Raw genomic sequence first — 16,299 nt, 5'->3', positions numbered from 1 at the left:
TTCCATTGTCCAAGTATGTTGGATTGCATAGCTCATAAGGATAACTTAGTAATTAAATTTGTATCATTGTTGCTTTTAATTATTTCATAAAGCAGCACTTAAAAGCTTATTATAAGTGTTGGATACAAAAACTGGTCTGTTTCCTCAGAACACTTTAGTTATTTCTGTGTTTTACAAATAACAAATTAACTTTAAAAACAACAAAACAAGTTTCAGTTAACACAAACACCCCATTATCTTTATAGAGAAGTCTTCAGCTGGGAGATTACGACTGGTCCAATGCTGGCAGGTGCTCATGGGACAATAATAACACAAGTTAATGGAAAACAGCACTACTGAATACAAGTTAATATGTTCTGTTGTGTTTTTCTTTTATAAAGGGAGCAGCCCATCTTCAGCGCCAGAGCTCATGTCTTCCAGATCGACCCGGCCACAAAACGCAACTGGCTGCCAGCCAGCAAACACGCTGTCACGGTGTCCTTTTTCTACGATGCCAGCCGCAGCGTATACCGCATCATCAGCGTTGGTGGAACCAAGGTGGGGACCCACCACACACATGACTGCACAGATACACATGTATAAATGCTGCTTCATACGTTCACATCGCACATTTTGTTATTTGGTTTTAGGTCAAGACGGTGAGTTAACAGTATTTTCCTCATATGGTACTAGTATTACATTAGTGTAGGGACTCTTCATTTGTAGAGTATCATATCCTACTGACTTGCATTTTACTGTGCACCCCATCCTTAGATTCTTCAAATAAAGGGAAGTAAATCTGTTTTCCATTTGGTTGTGGCTGTTATGGGTGGGGATGCATTAGTCGAAGTTGCACATTGTCAGCGGAATGTTTATAACACACCCACATCGGTAATAACGCATCCATAAGAACAGTAAAACACACAGGACTCCCAACACCGACAGCCTATCGTGTTGGCAACTAAATAAAAAAACTCTTTATTGTTATCAGCCAATTTAGCACCCTGAGACTTTAGTCTTTTGGAGAAGACGCCAAAGAAATCTACATCTGGTAACAAATCCACCTCATCAGACTGTTAACTTGAGAGTCTTTCAGAACAGATAGACGTACACCAAAACAAGCTTTTTCACTCAGCTCTTTTTCTGGCCTGGCTGTTTAATATCTTTCTTTGCGCGCACACTGCTCCAGTAGACCTCCACAATGTTTTTTTTAACTGTAAGTCACACAACTGCAAAGGCTCCAGATTTAGACAACTACATAATCTAAATGTGACTAGTGGTATTAATTTAGCAGTGTTATTTATTGTTGCTAATGATCTAAAGAAAAGCATAGAACTCAAAGCCAACAGCAGCCTGTTTACTATAATGTGCTACTGCACAGTGAAATGTTGGCCTCTTGATCATCAGATACAAATCTGCATATTTTCTGGTCAAGTGCATGCAAATGAAAAATAACAAAGAGCTGTAATGAATTTGGCATTTAAAGACGATATAAATGATTGATTCTGGATATTGAGAATGAGCTTCTTTTTAAAAGCTCATTTTGATACGTGCGTACAAGTACATGCAAGTTCAGCACCTGAGCAGAATTATAGTCAATGCACCTTCATCACTGCTACTGTAGTTGTGGATTTACTTAAACTCAAATCCTTGAGACATTTGTGAAATAAAAAGATGGTTGTAAATAGTGCTAAAGGAAATATACAATTTGATTAAAAAAACTAACAAACAAATGTTAAAGGAAAATGCAAAATATGAATAATAAATGTGCTCCAGTGAACAAATAAGTTTGTCTTCTTAGCAAATGAAATATAATAATATTCCAATATGTTTCTCTTTTATCTGTACCTCATTTATATTTTAGGCTTGACCCCCTATAGATTTTGTCTGAACACCCTCCAGTGTGCATAGTTGATACATGTTTAATATCTCTCTCAGTTGTTCCACCTTCATATATATATATACCGTGTATTTCTGTGCAGGATCATTTACCTACTTTAGTGTTCATGTTATTTATTACTTATTTTATTCTTTGTGGTGTCAGGCCATCATCAACAGCACCATCACCCCCAACATGACCTTCACCAAAACCTCCCAAAAGTTTGGCCAGTGGGCAGACAGCAGGGCCAACACCGTCTATGGCCTGGGCTTCTCCACAGAGCAGCAGCTGCAGCAGGTAAACATCTGTCACACACACACCTCGACAACATTAAAATACAATACTTACAAGAGTTTTTTCATTTATTCAATACTACACAGAGAGGGTTAGGTGGAAAAAGAGGCACTATGGAGCAGGAGAGTACAGTGATGTGATGATCAAGGCCCCATTTCCCCCATTTTTCATTCATAGTAACACGTCTTTTATTCTGTCAGTGTCTGATTACACAGAGACACAAAACACCTCAACAACACAACACTATGATACAGGTTTTCGCACACTTCTTCCCATGATATTTAATATTATTTTTATTTTATTAATCTGCAATACTTATATATTTGGTATGTAATATATTTTGCTGTCAGAAAACAACCTTCAGAGAACATATTTTATTTTATTTTTGATATTTATATATGTATATATAAAGCTACTAAATAATACATTGGGAAAGATAATTACATGTTGAAATTACAAAGAACAAAAAGGGGTCAGAGGTCCAGCACCTCAACAATATATGGAACAAATATTCTTGTAACTCCAGATTGAAGCTGCATGATGCATACGGCAGGCAAGAAGTCAAGCCATTTTATTCTGTTTTTTAATGAAGTTGTCATGCAAAAGCACCAACTGAAGATTTAAAACAGTGATGTAAGGAGGATGTAGACATGGTGCGTTTTGAGTTTTAAGGTGTTTTAGCATACAGGGTGTAACTTCTGTCTTCTGTGTCCACCTGCAGTTTGCAGAGCAGTTTAAGGAGGTGAAGGAGGCGGCCCGTCTGGCCAGAGAGAAATCTCAGGAGAGGTTTGAACTGGCCAACCCTGCCCTTAACTTTGCAGCTCCAGAGGTAAAGCACTGCTCTACTTTCTTAAATGTTTTCTTGGTTAGTTTGGCTGATTGTAGCATTCCCCAGGTAGAAAATGGAAGCTCCATATTCTCAAATATACTGACAAATCAAATCTGTGTAGTGAATAATAAGGGGAAATTAACATAGTAATAAATGCATTTTGCTATGCCGATTTATAACAATAAATCACCTCGTGAAAGCTTTTTCTATTCGCTGATCTGAAAACATCCACAAAAGACAAAAGTGGGAACTATTTTCTTCTGAAAGGAAAAGAAAATGTTGAAAACTGTCCACGGAGGGGGGGGGGGGGGGGGGGGGGGGGGGTTGAGGTTGTGGATTAGTTTGAGTAATCTGGACATTGTTTCTGAAAAGACACATTACTGTAGAGTTTCTTATTTTCAGTATTTAGATGCTTTGAGCACCACAAATAAGGTTCATTCACCCCCATTATATTGGGGTGGAAGAATTCTGAAATGGCAGAAATTAAAAACCAACACTATCTGAATCGAGGATAGTTTCATTCCAATTTACTGAATTAGGTGTTATGAGGAGTAATCAGCAATAGGATTTTTTTATTTTTTTTTTTTATTGGTGTGACCAGTACAAGAAGCCCAAATTGTCCACTGTGTGCGGACACCACCACAGGAACTGGCACTGCTATTAGGGTTGAATAACCACTGGTTTTATTTTATGAGAAACATCTGAAAGCTCGCAGTGCAAAGGTTTGTTGTTCAGACTTTAGAGAAAACATATTTTTAAACATTTGAAAAAAAAAATGTAGACATGGCCTTTTAATAAGGATGGACAACAAGTTCATGATGGTGAAGAGACGTGATGGTGTCTGTGACTCCCAGGCTAATACGACAGAAGGGAGCAGTAATATGCCAATGAACTTAGTGGCTTTGTTTCTATTTTAAACGTATACCGAATCACGAGGGATTGGATATAACCCCATCTGGCTGCTCAGTTATTCTCCCATTGGTTAACTCCATTAAAAGAGTTCATGCATGGCAAATGGAGATGAGCGGCTGAAAGGGACGCTGGGGCTGAAGGTGTTTGGAGGGGCAGTAATGGCTGGGACTGAAAGAACGAAGAATGAGGGATCAGGAAAATGGAGTTGGAGGAAGGGAGGAGAGCTGAATCATCTATAATTGAAGGGAATCTGGCTGCTGCTGCTGCTGCTGAAAGGACAATGGCCAGCTTTTATCCTGCCAGCATCCATGATTTCTTGGTGGACTTTATAACTCTGAGGTTCAGTTTGAGAAGTGAAAGTTTGCCAGCGGTGGAAACTTTTCATCCTGCACCTTTTTCTCGCACCTTTTACAAGCCGCCTTGTAGTGACAGTACAAGTAGATCACAAGACAGAGTTTTCTTTCGACATTTACAACACCAAAAATAACAACTAGCACACACTCGGTTTGGGAGGCAGTGATTTAATTGTACAAACATGGCTAACTTTTGAGAAGCTTAGGAGCTGCTATACTAGTCTTGTTTTTTAGTTAGTTCTGCCAAGTATTGGCATTAAGAGTGTGTTTGGTTGTTGTAGTGACACAGATTAGTGACATGAACTTGAGTGGGTGTGTGTTGGGGTGTAGTCCTAACAAAGAGCCACTCAGCAGGTCTGAGAGACTGCAGTCACGCTGCCAACCCAACCTCCGCACTGAGACACTCGGATGTGAGCTGATTCAAAGGTCCTTTGTGCTGCCTGCTTTTAATGTGTCTTATTTTGTTTAATATTAACCCTTCAGATCAGATTAAGGGTCAGTTTGCTAATCGCTCAGTGTATTTGACATTGATCAGTTACTTTCTTTTTGATCACTCTAACATCCTATCTTTAACTTTTTACACTGGGAGTTAATGACAAAAGCTTAGTTTGAGATCTGTTTGTAAATTTATGAAAAGAGAAAATTGGGGACTTTGTCGTCACATGGAAAGCGTCTTAACCACCAGGAAGCTCCTATAAATTGGATTTCGTAACACTTTTTAAATCAACATTGTTATCAAGTCCTTTATAGTGGAAAAAGTATGAATGGAAATATAACGGTAAAAAACAGAAGAAAAGAAAATAGGTAATGAATAAAAAAAGAAAAAAGGTAGAACAATTGTAAAACACAGCTTTCTTCATAAAACTGTAACCAATCGATTAAGAAGGAAATGATCCTGTTTCATACATGTGTTGTATGACGATATTGCAATTCTTCCCATGTACAAAATGAATTTCTTGCTTCTAATATCTCTTCTTTGGCAGGGAAGAGTTGCTGTAGGATGTAACAGTATATGCAGTACTCTGAAACCCCAGTGTTCCGGTGTAGGAACAAGAATGGAAAACGATTAATGAATAAAAATGCAGTGAGGACATGAAACCGCTGAATTCAGGCCCTCGGTGTGATTTGCAGAGTCAAACTGTACAAATAGAGGTCAGGGTCAGCAAGCAGAGGGGTTACATCCTGTTACCATGGCAACCAGGTAACAAAACTCACAGAGCACTGTGACACACACACAGACAATAACATTACCTGGATAAAGCTGCAAGGTCAGACGAGCAGCCGTATTTCTAGAAAACAGCAGTCATTGATTTAGTGTCGGGCAGTAAACACAGAGGTGTTGTCGTGGTTATTATCCCATCCTCCGACTCACCGCTGCACGTTGTAAAACACTAGAGTGCTGACTTTCTGAAGCTGTGTAATATGGAAATAATAGCCCGTCAAAGTTGTTATGGAGTGCGAGTACACAAGGTTATTGTACGTATGAACTACAGCCAAGTATTGATTGCAGCTCTAATGTCAGTTGAAAGCTCCATTAAGGATGACGTGGCTGTCATTTACCAGACTGTGAGTACTGTTTAAAGCTCTCCACAAACACCAGAACAAAGATATTAAAAATAACTCATTTGTGTAGAAGTAGAAGTTGCAAAGTTTACCAAAGAAAATAGCTTGAGTTAAATGTTGGTGAATAGAACAAAAATCCAAAGTGTCTCTTGCTACCAAATGTTAGTCAAAAAGTCAGGAGGTAGAGGAAGAAAATGTAATAACGGCTAAATATGCAAACCTTACATCACGAGACACTGATGAAACTACAGCAAATGTTTCTATGCTGGAGGGGAGCTGCAGTATTTAGTCTTGTTTTATTTTCCTCTGCTGTATCTGTAGGTTTTGCATCACACTTAGCTGGTCAGTAACCATCCACCCTATTGCAGAGGTGTATTTGTGCAGCCTCGAGCTTTACAGAGCACATTTTCTGCCTCTGATATGTGGATGGCAGCAGGGGATCAGCATGCAGTAAAGCTTCAGCTTTCAGGCATATTTGCAGAGCTCAGAGATGAGATGGAGGAGATGGTGAAGTTCAGTGAGATAAAGAAGAAGAGTGGTAAACAGAGCAATATAGAGTGCATTGTAGAACTGACAAGTACAAAGACTCAAAACATGCTTATGCCATGAAATTTTATTTTTGGAATATATTAATTTTTTATTATAATCTTGTCTTATATTATATTCCATTTCTGGCAATATATCCACCCTCAATGCTACACACTACGAAAAATAAATAAACTAAGCCTAAACATGGACAATTCCAGGATCATTATGTCATGTATGAACAAATTATTGAAACAACATTCGTCTTATATTCAGTTAATAGAATTGAATAACATCCAGTTTAAAGTCACTTGAAATAAACACAATAGGAACATGACATGTGGTGTTAATGAGCTCATCTCACAGGGCTTGTCAGACAAAACAAAGGTTGGAAATGAATAATTGTCAAAAAGAGTGCAGAAGAGATAAGATCTCTGCCCATAAATCCTTTGAACAGCAGTGTAAACACAGCAGAACACAGAAGCTGTTTGCCTCATCTGACAGGTAACAGCTGTCATTTGTTTGCGCCTGCTGATTGGAGCTTTTTTCCTCTGCTATCTCCGGCCGTACATGGTATCCATGCAGAGCCTGAGAGGCAAACCGAAATGCCACTTATCAATATTTTAAACCACAGACTTGGCATTAAAACAGGCTAAAAAGAAGTATGTGTGTTTTGGGCCGTGTCGTTTAGTCGGCAGGGCAGGTTCTTCAAGGGAAACGTAAGCGTGTACCTCTGATGCATGGACACATGAATAAATAAATCAGGTGTGTGTCTCAGTGAAAACGGGAAACAGAGGCTTTATAAAGCTAAAGGAGCAAATGCACTGATGCTCGGATAAATAAGTAAACAGCATAGATGTACTTAAGATGAACAGTGGTGCAGAGACATCAGCTCTCAGGAAAGCCGTTGAATATTCAAGTATCTGGGATTTCCATCGATTTCAAAGCAAGCCTCTCAAAACTCCAAACCCCAAAGCAACTTAAAGGTAACTTTGGGGTTGTTGAAATACAACACAAACATCCACATTTATTTTGCAGATAGTGTTCATGTGGATGTTTTGATGATTAGATAAAGAACAGAAAAACAAAAGATTATTTGATGGGCATCTTTTTTCTGTCTCTATCGATGATACTAAGCTCACTTTACTGCTCTCTTCCCAGAGATCACATGTCACTCAAACATCAGGGACGGTACTGTGACCTCTTCTTCTTATTCCAATACAGTTGGTTTTTTTTGTTCAGCCTTCAGTTGCAGTCACTGCTCCTCCTCATGACTCTCTTCTTCCTTTGTTCTCTCCAAACAAACCAGAAATAAAAATGAATCGATACCTGTGCAGAAACAAAACTTGGTGAATGGTAAAGCTTTCATGAACTGGGCATCACTGTATGTATTGTCAAAATAATGGCATGGTTTTATTTATCTATGATCTACTTTTTTTTTTTCTATTTCTCCTCATCTGGCACTTCCCTCTCCCTTCCCCCGATGCATCATGGGACATCTGCATCCCTCAGCTCTCCCAGGTGCGTAAAAACACACGCCAGCCAACAATCCAAAAACAATACAAAGACAACCATCTTCTTTTGTCTGAGGGACTGCGGTGTTCATAGTCATGCATCTCAGCGTTGCATGGACTATCATGCTCAATAATTCATCTGGAGTCTGATCAAAGTTGACTTCAGAGCAAATTTAGCTTCAGAGCACAGCTGGTGTTTGCTACAAAAGAGTAAAAGGTTTGGCAACCACGGCACAACATGTAATTTAGTCTGCACAGTCTATCGAAAATGTACAGAATATGGCAACATTAAGATTAATTCATCCGAATTTACTTCCCCAAAAGACTTCAATGATAACCTCGAATATCCCCTGAGAACAGACGGCACACAGAACTGTCCTTTTTAAGAGCGAATATTCCTTTGAACTCTGCCTAATTAGTCTTTGGTCGCAGGCTTGTGCTCTTGAGTGTCTGCCTTGTTTCCACTCAGCCTGTTGGCGAACAACATACGGAAAAACTGCTGTAAATTTGTAATCCCATTTATGACTTAAACATGATCCACAGTATGAATTATTAAGAGATACGCACAGCCGATCCGTTGGCTTTGGGGCCGGACTGGAGTTGTCTTGACTTTGATTTTTCCCGTTCTCGGGTTCCTTCCTCTGGACACTTTGTTTGGCTGTGTGTTATATTTCCATATTCATCCACGAGGTCGGACAGAGAGCTGCTCAGCTATAGATAATATACCATCGTCCTCGGGGGAATACACTCGGGCTTGCTCAAATTAATAAAACAAGCTTTTTCTAGAATAAGTGCAGGGTTGTACTGCTTCAGTGAGGCACTCGGTCATTGACAAGTTCAGGTTTAGGTTACCACACAGAAAGAACGACGACGCTGGATAAAGAAATGTGCCCAAGCTAATTCATCTGCATGCTTTTAAAAAAAAAAAAGGAGACTTTCTTTCAGTGTTTGCTTTCAGTCTTATAGCCCACAGCCACAACTGAGGGAAATGGTTCACAAAACTGTGTGAAAGGAAGCTTGATCCCATTTCTGGGCAGCAGAGAGGGAAAGTATCAAAGCAGATTGGTTAGACTTGACTGTGCCAGGCTGGAGTCGAGCTATCCGCATGCTGTAGTATACTGTATGTCATATTCAAAGTCTCTTTTTGACACGAGAGGAACATCAATTATTACTCTTCTTGTACTGTATCACCATTCAGTTTATTTAACTTTCATTTTATACTGTAGGCTACTCCTAAAGAAGTAAAAGAAAAGAAAACACTACTGTAAGATATAGCGGTTTACTTTATATTTTAATTTATAAATCTCCCAGGGACAAAATATATTCCCAACTTGATGTCCAAATGTAACAACCCGAACCCGAATCTTCTTGTTGTATCATGGCTGCGGATCCATTCAGTGTCGAACTAAAGGCCACAGGTGTGATATGTTACTGTGAGACACCAACTGTACTGATTGAAGCCTTAATCTCTGCTCCAAAACACAGACTTCTAGCTTTCAAGATAACTGCATCAGTTAATATTAACTAGCAAGTACTAGTTAGTATTGGTGATATTATTAAGGTTCTAGTTGGTTGTAGTGGCATCTAAACAACAAAAAATAGTCAGATGGAACACTATTCAATTATTAAGTTCCCAGCAAAAACAAATTTCCATTCATATCTATGTAAATGACTGGATTATTATAATTATTATTATTAAATGTGCCACAATGTCTATTTTTCACAATTTGCTCAACATCTGTTGTACACATTGGATGCACAGATGTACACATCACAGCAGGATCACCAGCATGTACATATCATTTTTTTACACAAACACCTTTCCTGTTGAGTCCAATCAGATCTCTAAAGTTGTATGAAGAGAAGGCAGCTGGGCTCCACATGTGGCTGCTCACTCTGCATGGAACCTGTTTACAGGGACACAGATGGGACATACCAGGCACACTGACAGGTTGAGCTCTGTCCTGTCACGCTGCCGAGTCTTGTCCGTTTTGTTCTGATGCCGGGTCTGAGTATTGAGACAGTAATGGGCCCTTTCACCAGCTCCAACCTGAACCTCTGAGCCAAAATGAAATGAATTGTGCTCAATCTTGTGTCGACAGTGTAACATCCACAATCAATACTCTTTGTTTATGGGTATTTTAGCATATTGGAACATTTAATGTCATTTGGAACATCCGCTGTGAATAAAATAATGTGGTGCAGACTAAATACTCGCTAAGTGCTCTTGTTCTCTAAACGGGCACTTTCTCTTAAAGGACTCTGGTCCCACAAAAGGAAAACTGCAGAGTAGTTGATTAGGATTTACATTTTAATCCCAAACAACTCTATGAAACATCATTTTTTCTCAAATGTTTAACACTTACAGAAAATGTTCTAGAACAGAATGAAACTGATGTTGTGTTAACAGAGCTGCTGCTGATTTTAATTTCACCTTTTGTAACAGAGCTCATGTCCTGATTGTGTTGTTGTGCCAGGAGTTGTCGGAGGAGCGTCATTCTCCGCCGCTGCTCACAGTCAACGGGCCCGGCGAGGAAAAGCTGTTTCGCAGCAAGAGTGCTGAAGTGGAGCTGACGGTGGAGAAGGAGAGGGTGAAAAAGATGTTGTCTGAAGGGTAATAACAATGTTTTTTGTTTTTTTCACTTGCCTCTGTGAGCACCAGGCTTATTGTCTGGAGAAAAGAAAGCTAAATGGTTTTACTTACTTAAAGACCAGCCCTGATAAGCCCTCCTCTTAAGACACTTTTTTCATATCCTATCAGGTAAGTAGGGATGCACCGATACCATTATTGGGTATCTGTCCGATACTGTACTCGTAAAACTACTCCAATTCTACCACACACGACACCACTGCATGCGTTGTCCTGGATACATGCAGCCTCTTTCCCAGTAAGTGTCTTTAACCCTAAAATGTTTAGCATGCCCCTGGGCTCACCTAAAGGGTCCGAGGTCCATCGACCACAGACTCGTAAAATTGTGCCAGAAACACTGATAATACTTTAAAAAACATTCACGAGTGTATTTTTCAGACAAAGTACTAACCTTGCATTTGATTTAGGATACTTGTTTTACAACACGGGCAGAAAGACGAGAACAAGAGAAACGGAGAAAGAGGAGCATGGTGTAGTGGAATTGTTTTTGCTGGAGCTTCTGATGTTTATGAAAGGATATTAACAGCAATCTACGAAAAATAACAAACAAAACACAGATATAAAGTACACAGCAGCAGATGTGAGTGAGTGGGAGTACTGGAATGGAAATGCATTGGAGTTTAGAAAGTTTAACACTAAGGTTGTGATCCCGTCTCTAACCTTCAGTTTGGCTACATGAGCAGATGGAAATGCCCAGAGCACTTTGTTGAGCTCTGTAGAGTAAATAGAATTTACTCCAACTGCTAAAATCCTGTCCTCTCAGCAAGTACAAGCATTAAAATGCAAAGCGTTTAAGGAGTGCATATAATAATAATAATAATAATAATAATAATAATAATAATAATAATAATAATACTACATTTTATTTGTATGGCGCTTTAAAGGGTCCTCAAAGACACTTTACATGGAAAAAACAGAAACAATAAAAGCAATTACAATATAAACAAAATAGATGAAGGATCAGCACAAAACACATACATAACTAACTTTACAGGTTAAAAGCAGATTTGAATAGGTGAGTTTTAGGTGCACTTCTAAAAGTGGTGAGTGACGGAGAATGTCTGAGGTGCTGGGGGAGGGAGTCCCGGAGGGGGGGGGGGGGGGGGGGGGGCAGGGGAAAAGGCCCCGCCCCCCCGGGTCCGAGGCTTGGACAGGGTAGAGGGGGGGGGGGGGTAAGGAGGTTGGCATCGGCGGATCTGAGGTTGCGGGTGGGAGCGAGTCGATGCAGGAGGTCCGATAGGTATGAAGGGGTGAGGTTATGAACAGCTTTGTATGTGATGAGGAGATTCTTGAACTGGATTCTTTGCTGTATGGGGAGCCAGTGGAGGTTTTGAAGGACTGGGGTGATGTGGTGTCTGGTGGGGGAGTGGGAGAGTAGACGGGCAGCAGAGTTCTGGATGTATTTTAGTTTGTTGATGATTTTGGTGGTGAGCCGTACAGGATGCTGTTGCAGTAGTCCAGTCGAGAGGTGATGAAGGAGAGGATGAGTGTCTCAGCGGCTGAGGAGTGGGAGGGGCGGAGACGGGCGATGTTTTTGAGATGAAAGAAGGCGTTTTTTGTGATGTGATTGACGTAGCGTTCAAAGGAGAGGGTTTGATCAAAAATGATACGTAGGTTACGGACATGTGTGGGAGCAGGGACAGTGGTGCCATCGATGCAGAGGGAGAAGTTGTGGTGGGATTTTTTTAGTGATTTGAGGCCGATGATGAGGAATTCAGAATTGTTGCTGTTGAGTTTGAGAAAGTTTGCTTGCATCCAGGTTTTTATATCTGTGAGGCAGTTGGTGATGATGGAGTGGATGGTGGGGGTGATGGATTTGGTGGCGATGTAGAGCTGGGTGTCGTCAGCATAGCAGTGGAAATGGAGACCATGGTGGCGTATGATGTCGCCAAGGGGGAGCAGGTAGAGGATGAAGAGGAGGGGACCGAGTACTGCACCTTGGGGGACACCTTGAGAGAATGGGTGTCGGACTCGAATTTATTGATACTAATGAACTGTTCACGGTCGGAGACGTATGATTTGAACCTGGAGAGGGCTGTGCCAGTAATGTGGAGGGAGGACTCGAGAGGAGGATGGAGTGGTTGATGGTGTCAAAGGCTGCACTGAGGTCGAGTAGTAGCAGGTTGTCGAGGGAGTGGTCATCAGAGGAGAGGAGGAGGTCATTGGTGACTTTGATCGGGGCAGTTTCTGTGCTGTGATGAGATCTGGATTGAAAGGGCATATTTTAACAACACAAATGTTTATAAAATGTTAATCTGCATCACAATTCCTTTTTCAGAATTGTTTCAGGTTATTTTAGTAGTTCATGAGAAAACGGCAATTTTTTTTTTCTCTGTCCCATGGCTCAACTTTTCACCAAAATTCACGGACAGCTGTTGACAGGTTTCTGAGATGTCCTTCTCATAAACAAAGCAATAAACATGACCTCATTGGCAAAGGGAATACGTTTTGTAGAGACAGCACTTTATTCTACATCAAAACATACTATTATCCACTCAGAGACCAGTTTGTACCCACACTACAACTGAGGGGTTTCTTTCTGAGATGAGAGCTGCTATTTGGAAATAAAAGTGACTCATACCGTAACTAACAGCAGAAAATGAAAACTATTTTGTAAACTGGAAACATTTGTGTCTCAGTTAGTTGAGGCTGCAGCAGAGAGTAGCATCACATTCCCACTCCCTGAGACTGTCGATTCTGAAGATTAAAGCGGCTATGATTGTTATTTTTATAATGGCAATGTATAAATAAATAACTACATGAAAATGCTACGATTAACCTACAGATAATTAACACCTGAATCTGCAGCTCCCCTCTGCTTTACAGAGCTTTATAACGTCTTCAACTCATTGTAGAGCTGTGCGGCTACAACTTTTGGTACATCAGGCAGCTGTTAAAACTCACACTTGATCGCCTGATCAGCACCAAACAGCAGACAGACACAGTTAGCCACGAGCTGGAACATTCAGCAGCTAAAGAGACAGATATTTCCCTCAGGAGTTTAAATGGTGTTGCTATGTCAATGTTGTGTTCATAACTTGTTTCTGCTGCCTCCAAGTGGCTAAAGAAAATCACCTATTGCAGGCTAAAAGTTGAGTTTCGCACTTGGACAGATAAGGAAGGACTCACAAGAGAAATGACATGTGCTCTACTCACTCTAATGACTCACTAGTGTAAGATTGTGCCTCTTTCTCCTCAGTTTTTCTTTCATAGCATCACAGACTGGTGTGTTAGGATTAAGCTCTTGAGAAAAATAACAGCATTGCTAAACTAGAAGATCAGCAATGAGTCAATCTAAAAACATTTTTACAACAACGCGACGTGTATTCTGTCTAGCTCTGCGTTAGTGTTGGTGTGTGTATGTGTGTCCATGTCTTGAGGCCAGCCAGGCAGCTGAATCTAGCAGCTTCTAATGATCGTCATCACGGTGCCCTTTATTGAACACTCAACCTTCCATCTGAGACCAGGAAGCAGAAAAACTTTACTACCCGGCTGCTTTACAACCGATTATCCTGACGGTTTTATTTTATGACTGTCAGAAGCCTGCGCAGGCTTTTTTTCTCCTGTTGCTATGGTGAGTAGCTTTATGGATGCCAAGCTGTTAGTTTGGTCGTCATGGTGGGAAATCTCTGGTTTATTAAATATCCCCTGATCCTGACCTTTACTGGCACACGGGACCGGATCCGTCTGTCCAACATGCTGATAATAGATGACGCGTCACTCGTGTTGCTTTATTTCTTCTGTAGCCCGGGTAACCCTGTGCAGGATTGCATTGTAAGATACCTCTCTCAAGACGAAAGAGAGATAGAATATTTGAGTAATAATAATCTAATTAATTGAGGGGAAAGGTAATACAAAAGTCTGATGTAAGGGTACGAGTCAGTTGATGCTAAAAGAGACGTTTTTAATCTAGTTCTGTCTCAGACTTCTCTGAAAACATTAAAATAAATGGCCGTATGGCTCCCTAAAATAAAATAAATGTCACATCATATTCCTCCAAACAGCTGGTGCAGCATGGTATAAATGTTTCCCTTCATTAACTCATTATATTCTGCATTTTCTTCACCAGCAGTGCTTCTCTCTGAAAGTAACAGTTGACCAGCATCATGTGTTTAATGCTGCAGTAATCAATATTTTCTATTTTAACAACAGATCAAATGACTGTGTGAAATGCTAAATGGGTGTTTTTTTAGAAAAGAAGCTCTGAGAAACCGACCGCAGCACCACACAAAAATAAATAATTCCGACATTAAGTTAAGTCTCTGTCTGTTTTTGTGACTTCCCCTCAGGTCCATGTGTGAGATAAACCTGGAGGCTGAGCTCTTCACCCTGCAGGACAGTAACTCCAAGCTGGTGGAAGCGCTGCAAGAAGCCAACAGCGGCGTGGAGCAGTGGAAGAAACAGCTAGCTGAATACCAGGAGGAGACCGATCGCCTCAGAGACCAGGTGACGTACGGAGGGTGGACAAATGAACACCTCATAATACAAAATCCCTGCAGCTGACAACAATATAGTGCATCTGACCCTTTGCTAAATTCACAAAACCAGCCTGAAATAGAAGCAAACAGAAGCTGGCCAGTGCTACGCTATGATTGGCCAGTCTGCTTTCAAGGGGCGGGACCTAGCGAAGGGTCATTTATTGATCAAGGATGATTTTTCAATTCAGACATCTATAACTATCACACTGAAATCCCCACACAGACTTGGTCTCTTCCGAACTGCAGATGCATTTTTCATCCAGCCCCCCCCCTTTCTTGGGATATTTCTGTTGACAGGCTCCCGTGATAATCGCAGGGCCAGAACGCAGGCGTTTCATATTTAATTTAGAGAGAGAAAATCATGCCCTTGGTCAAGCTTAACAAGTCTTCTTCAATGCGACAGAATTAAGTGCTGCTGCAACCGGTCTGCAACGAAACTATAACCACCAGTGACAGAAAACTGGCCCTTTTATTTTCAGCCCACGTTGTGGTTTCATCTATCTCTAAGAGTCCAGGTGAAGGTTGGTTACCCCCCCCCCCCTCCTCCGAACACACACTCTGCAGAAAAGTCAACCAGGTTGCAGGAAGTAGAGCAGGCCCCCAGGGTTTGGCAATAGGGTGTTGAGGGGGACAGGGATGTGGGTTTTTTTTGGTGGGGGGGTTTACAGAACACCCTATACAGCCCACCCTCTTCCCCCCTTTCTGCCCTATTTAGAGAAAGAAAATAAATCACCGTCTGTGCAGAAGAAGAGAGGTTGGCTGGCTTTTTCTTCCTTGTCACAGTCTCTGATTCAGCCGTGTTTGTGTTCACTCACAGCAGAAGGTTTATTTTCTGGATTGACTCTGAGCCCTGCTCAGTTTTAAGGAGATTTAGCAACACATGGAGTGTGAGAGTTAGGTTGTATATTGTATTCGATTGTGGGATACTTCAATAGGTTTTTGTGTACTCGCATGTTTAGTTGTTTTTTATTTTTAAGATATTAATTTGACTTTCAGTTGAGCAAGTTTTTGTCGATTTTTATTTTGCTTCATTAGAAATTGTATCTGTAAGTTATATATTTGGAATTATGATGTATGAAACCAATAACAGCAATCTAAACTATTATACAAATATGAAATGCAAAGAAATTCGATTTTTCATCGAACCCATAGTTTCAACGTGACTGTATTGTTTGCCTTTTGGTTTTGTCTTTCTGTGTTTTGGGGATTTTTTTGGCAACTGTGATTCTTGGATGTAAATCAAATTTCTAGACGCTAAACAAAATTAATTCCACAGATAAACATTTTGTTTACTTTCCAACTGTCTAAATATAGTGAGCTCAG

General features: G+C 40.5%; 1 protein-coding gene across 3 annotated transcripts in view; it reads left to right on the top strand.

The window, feature by feature from the left end:
* The window catches only part of LOC116390114 (homer protein homolog 3), a 39,773-nt gene that overhangs the window by 12,578 nt on the left and 10,896 nt on the right, over positions 1-16,299 (top strand). For all 3 annotated transcript variants that reach the window (XM_031859421.1, XM_031859420.1, XM_031859419.1), the window contains 6 exons: positions 381-537; positions 2,024-2,155; positions 2,874-2,981; positions 7,847-7,855; positions 10,326-10,462; positions 14,788-14,944. In XM_031859421.1, coding sequence (XP_031715281.1) covers positions 381-537; positions 2,024-2,155; positions 2,874-2,981; positions 7,847-7,855; positions 10,326-10,462; positions 14,788-14,944 — 700 coding nt within the window. The remainder of the gene's footprint in view (positions 1-380; positions 538-2,023; positions 2,156-2,873; positions 2,982-7,846; positions 7,856-10,325; positions 10,463-14,787; positions 14,945-16,299) is intronic.

Source organism: Anarrhichthys ocellatus, unplaced genomic scaffold (genome assembly GCF_004355925.1).
Source record: "Anarrhichthys ocellatus isolate YVR2014 unplaced genomic scaffold, GSC_Weel_1.0 scaffold22, whole genome shotgun sequence".
In the NCBI taxonomy this organism is placed as follows: domain Eukaryota; kingdom Metazoa; phylum Chordata; class Actinopteri; order Perciformes; family Anarhichadidae; genus Anarrhichthys; species Anarrhichthys ocellatus.
This window is presented reverse-complemented; position numbering and strand designations above follow the sequence as displayed.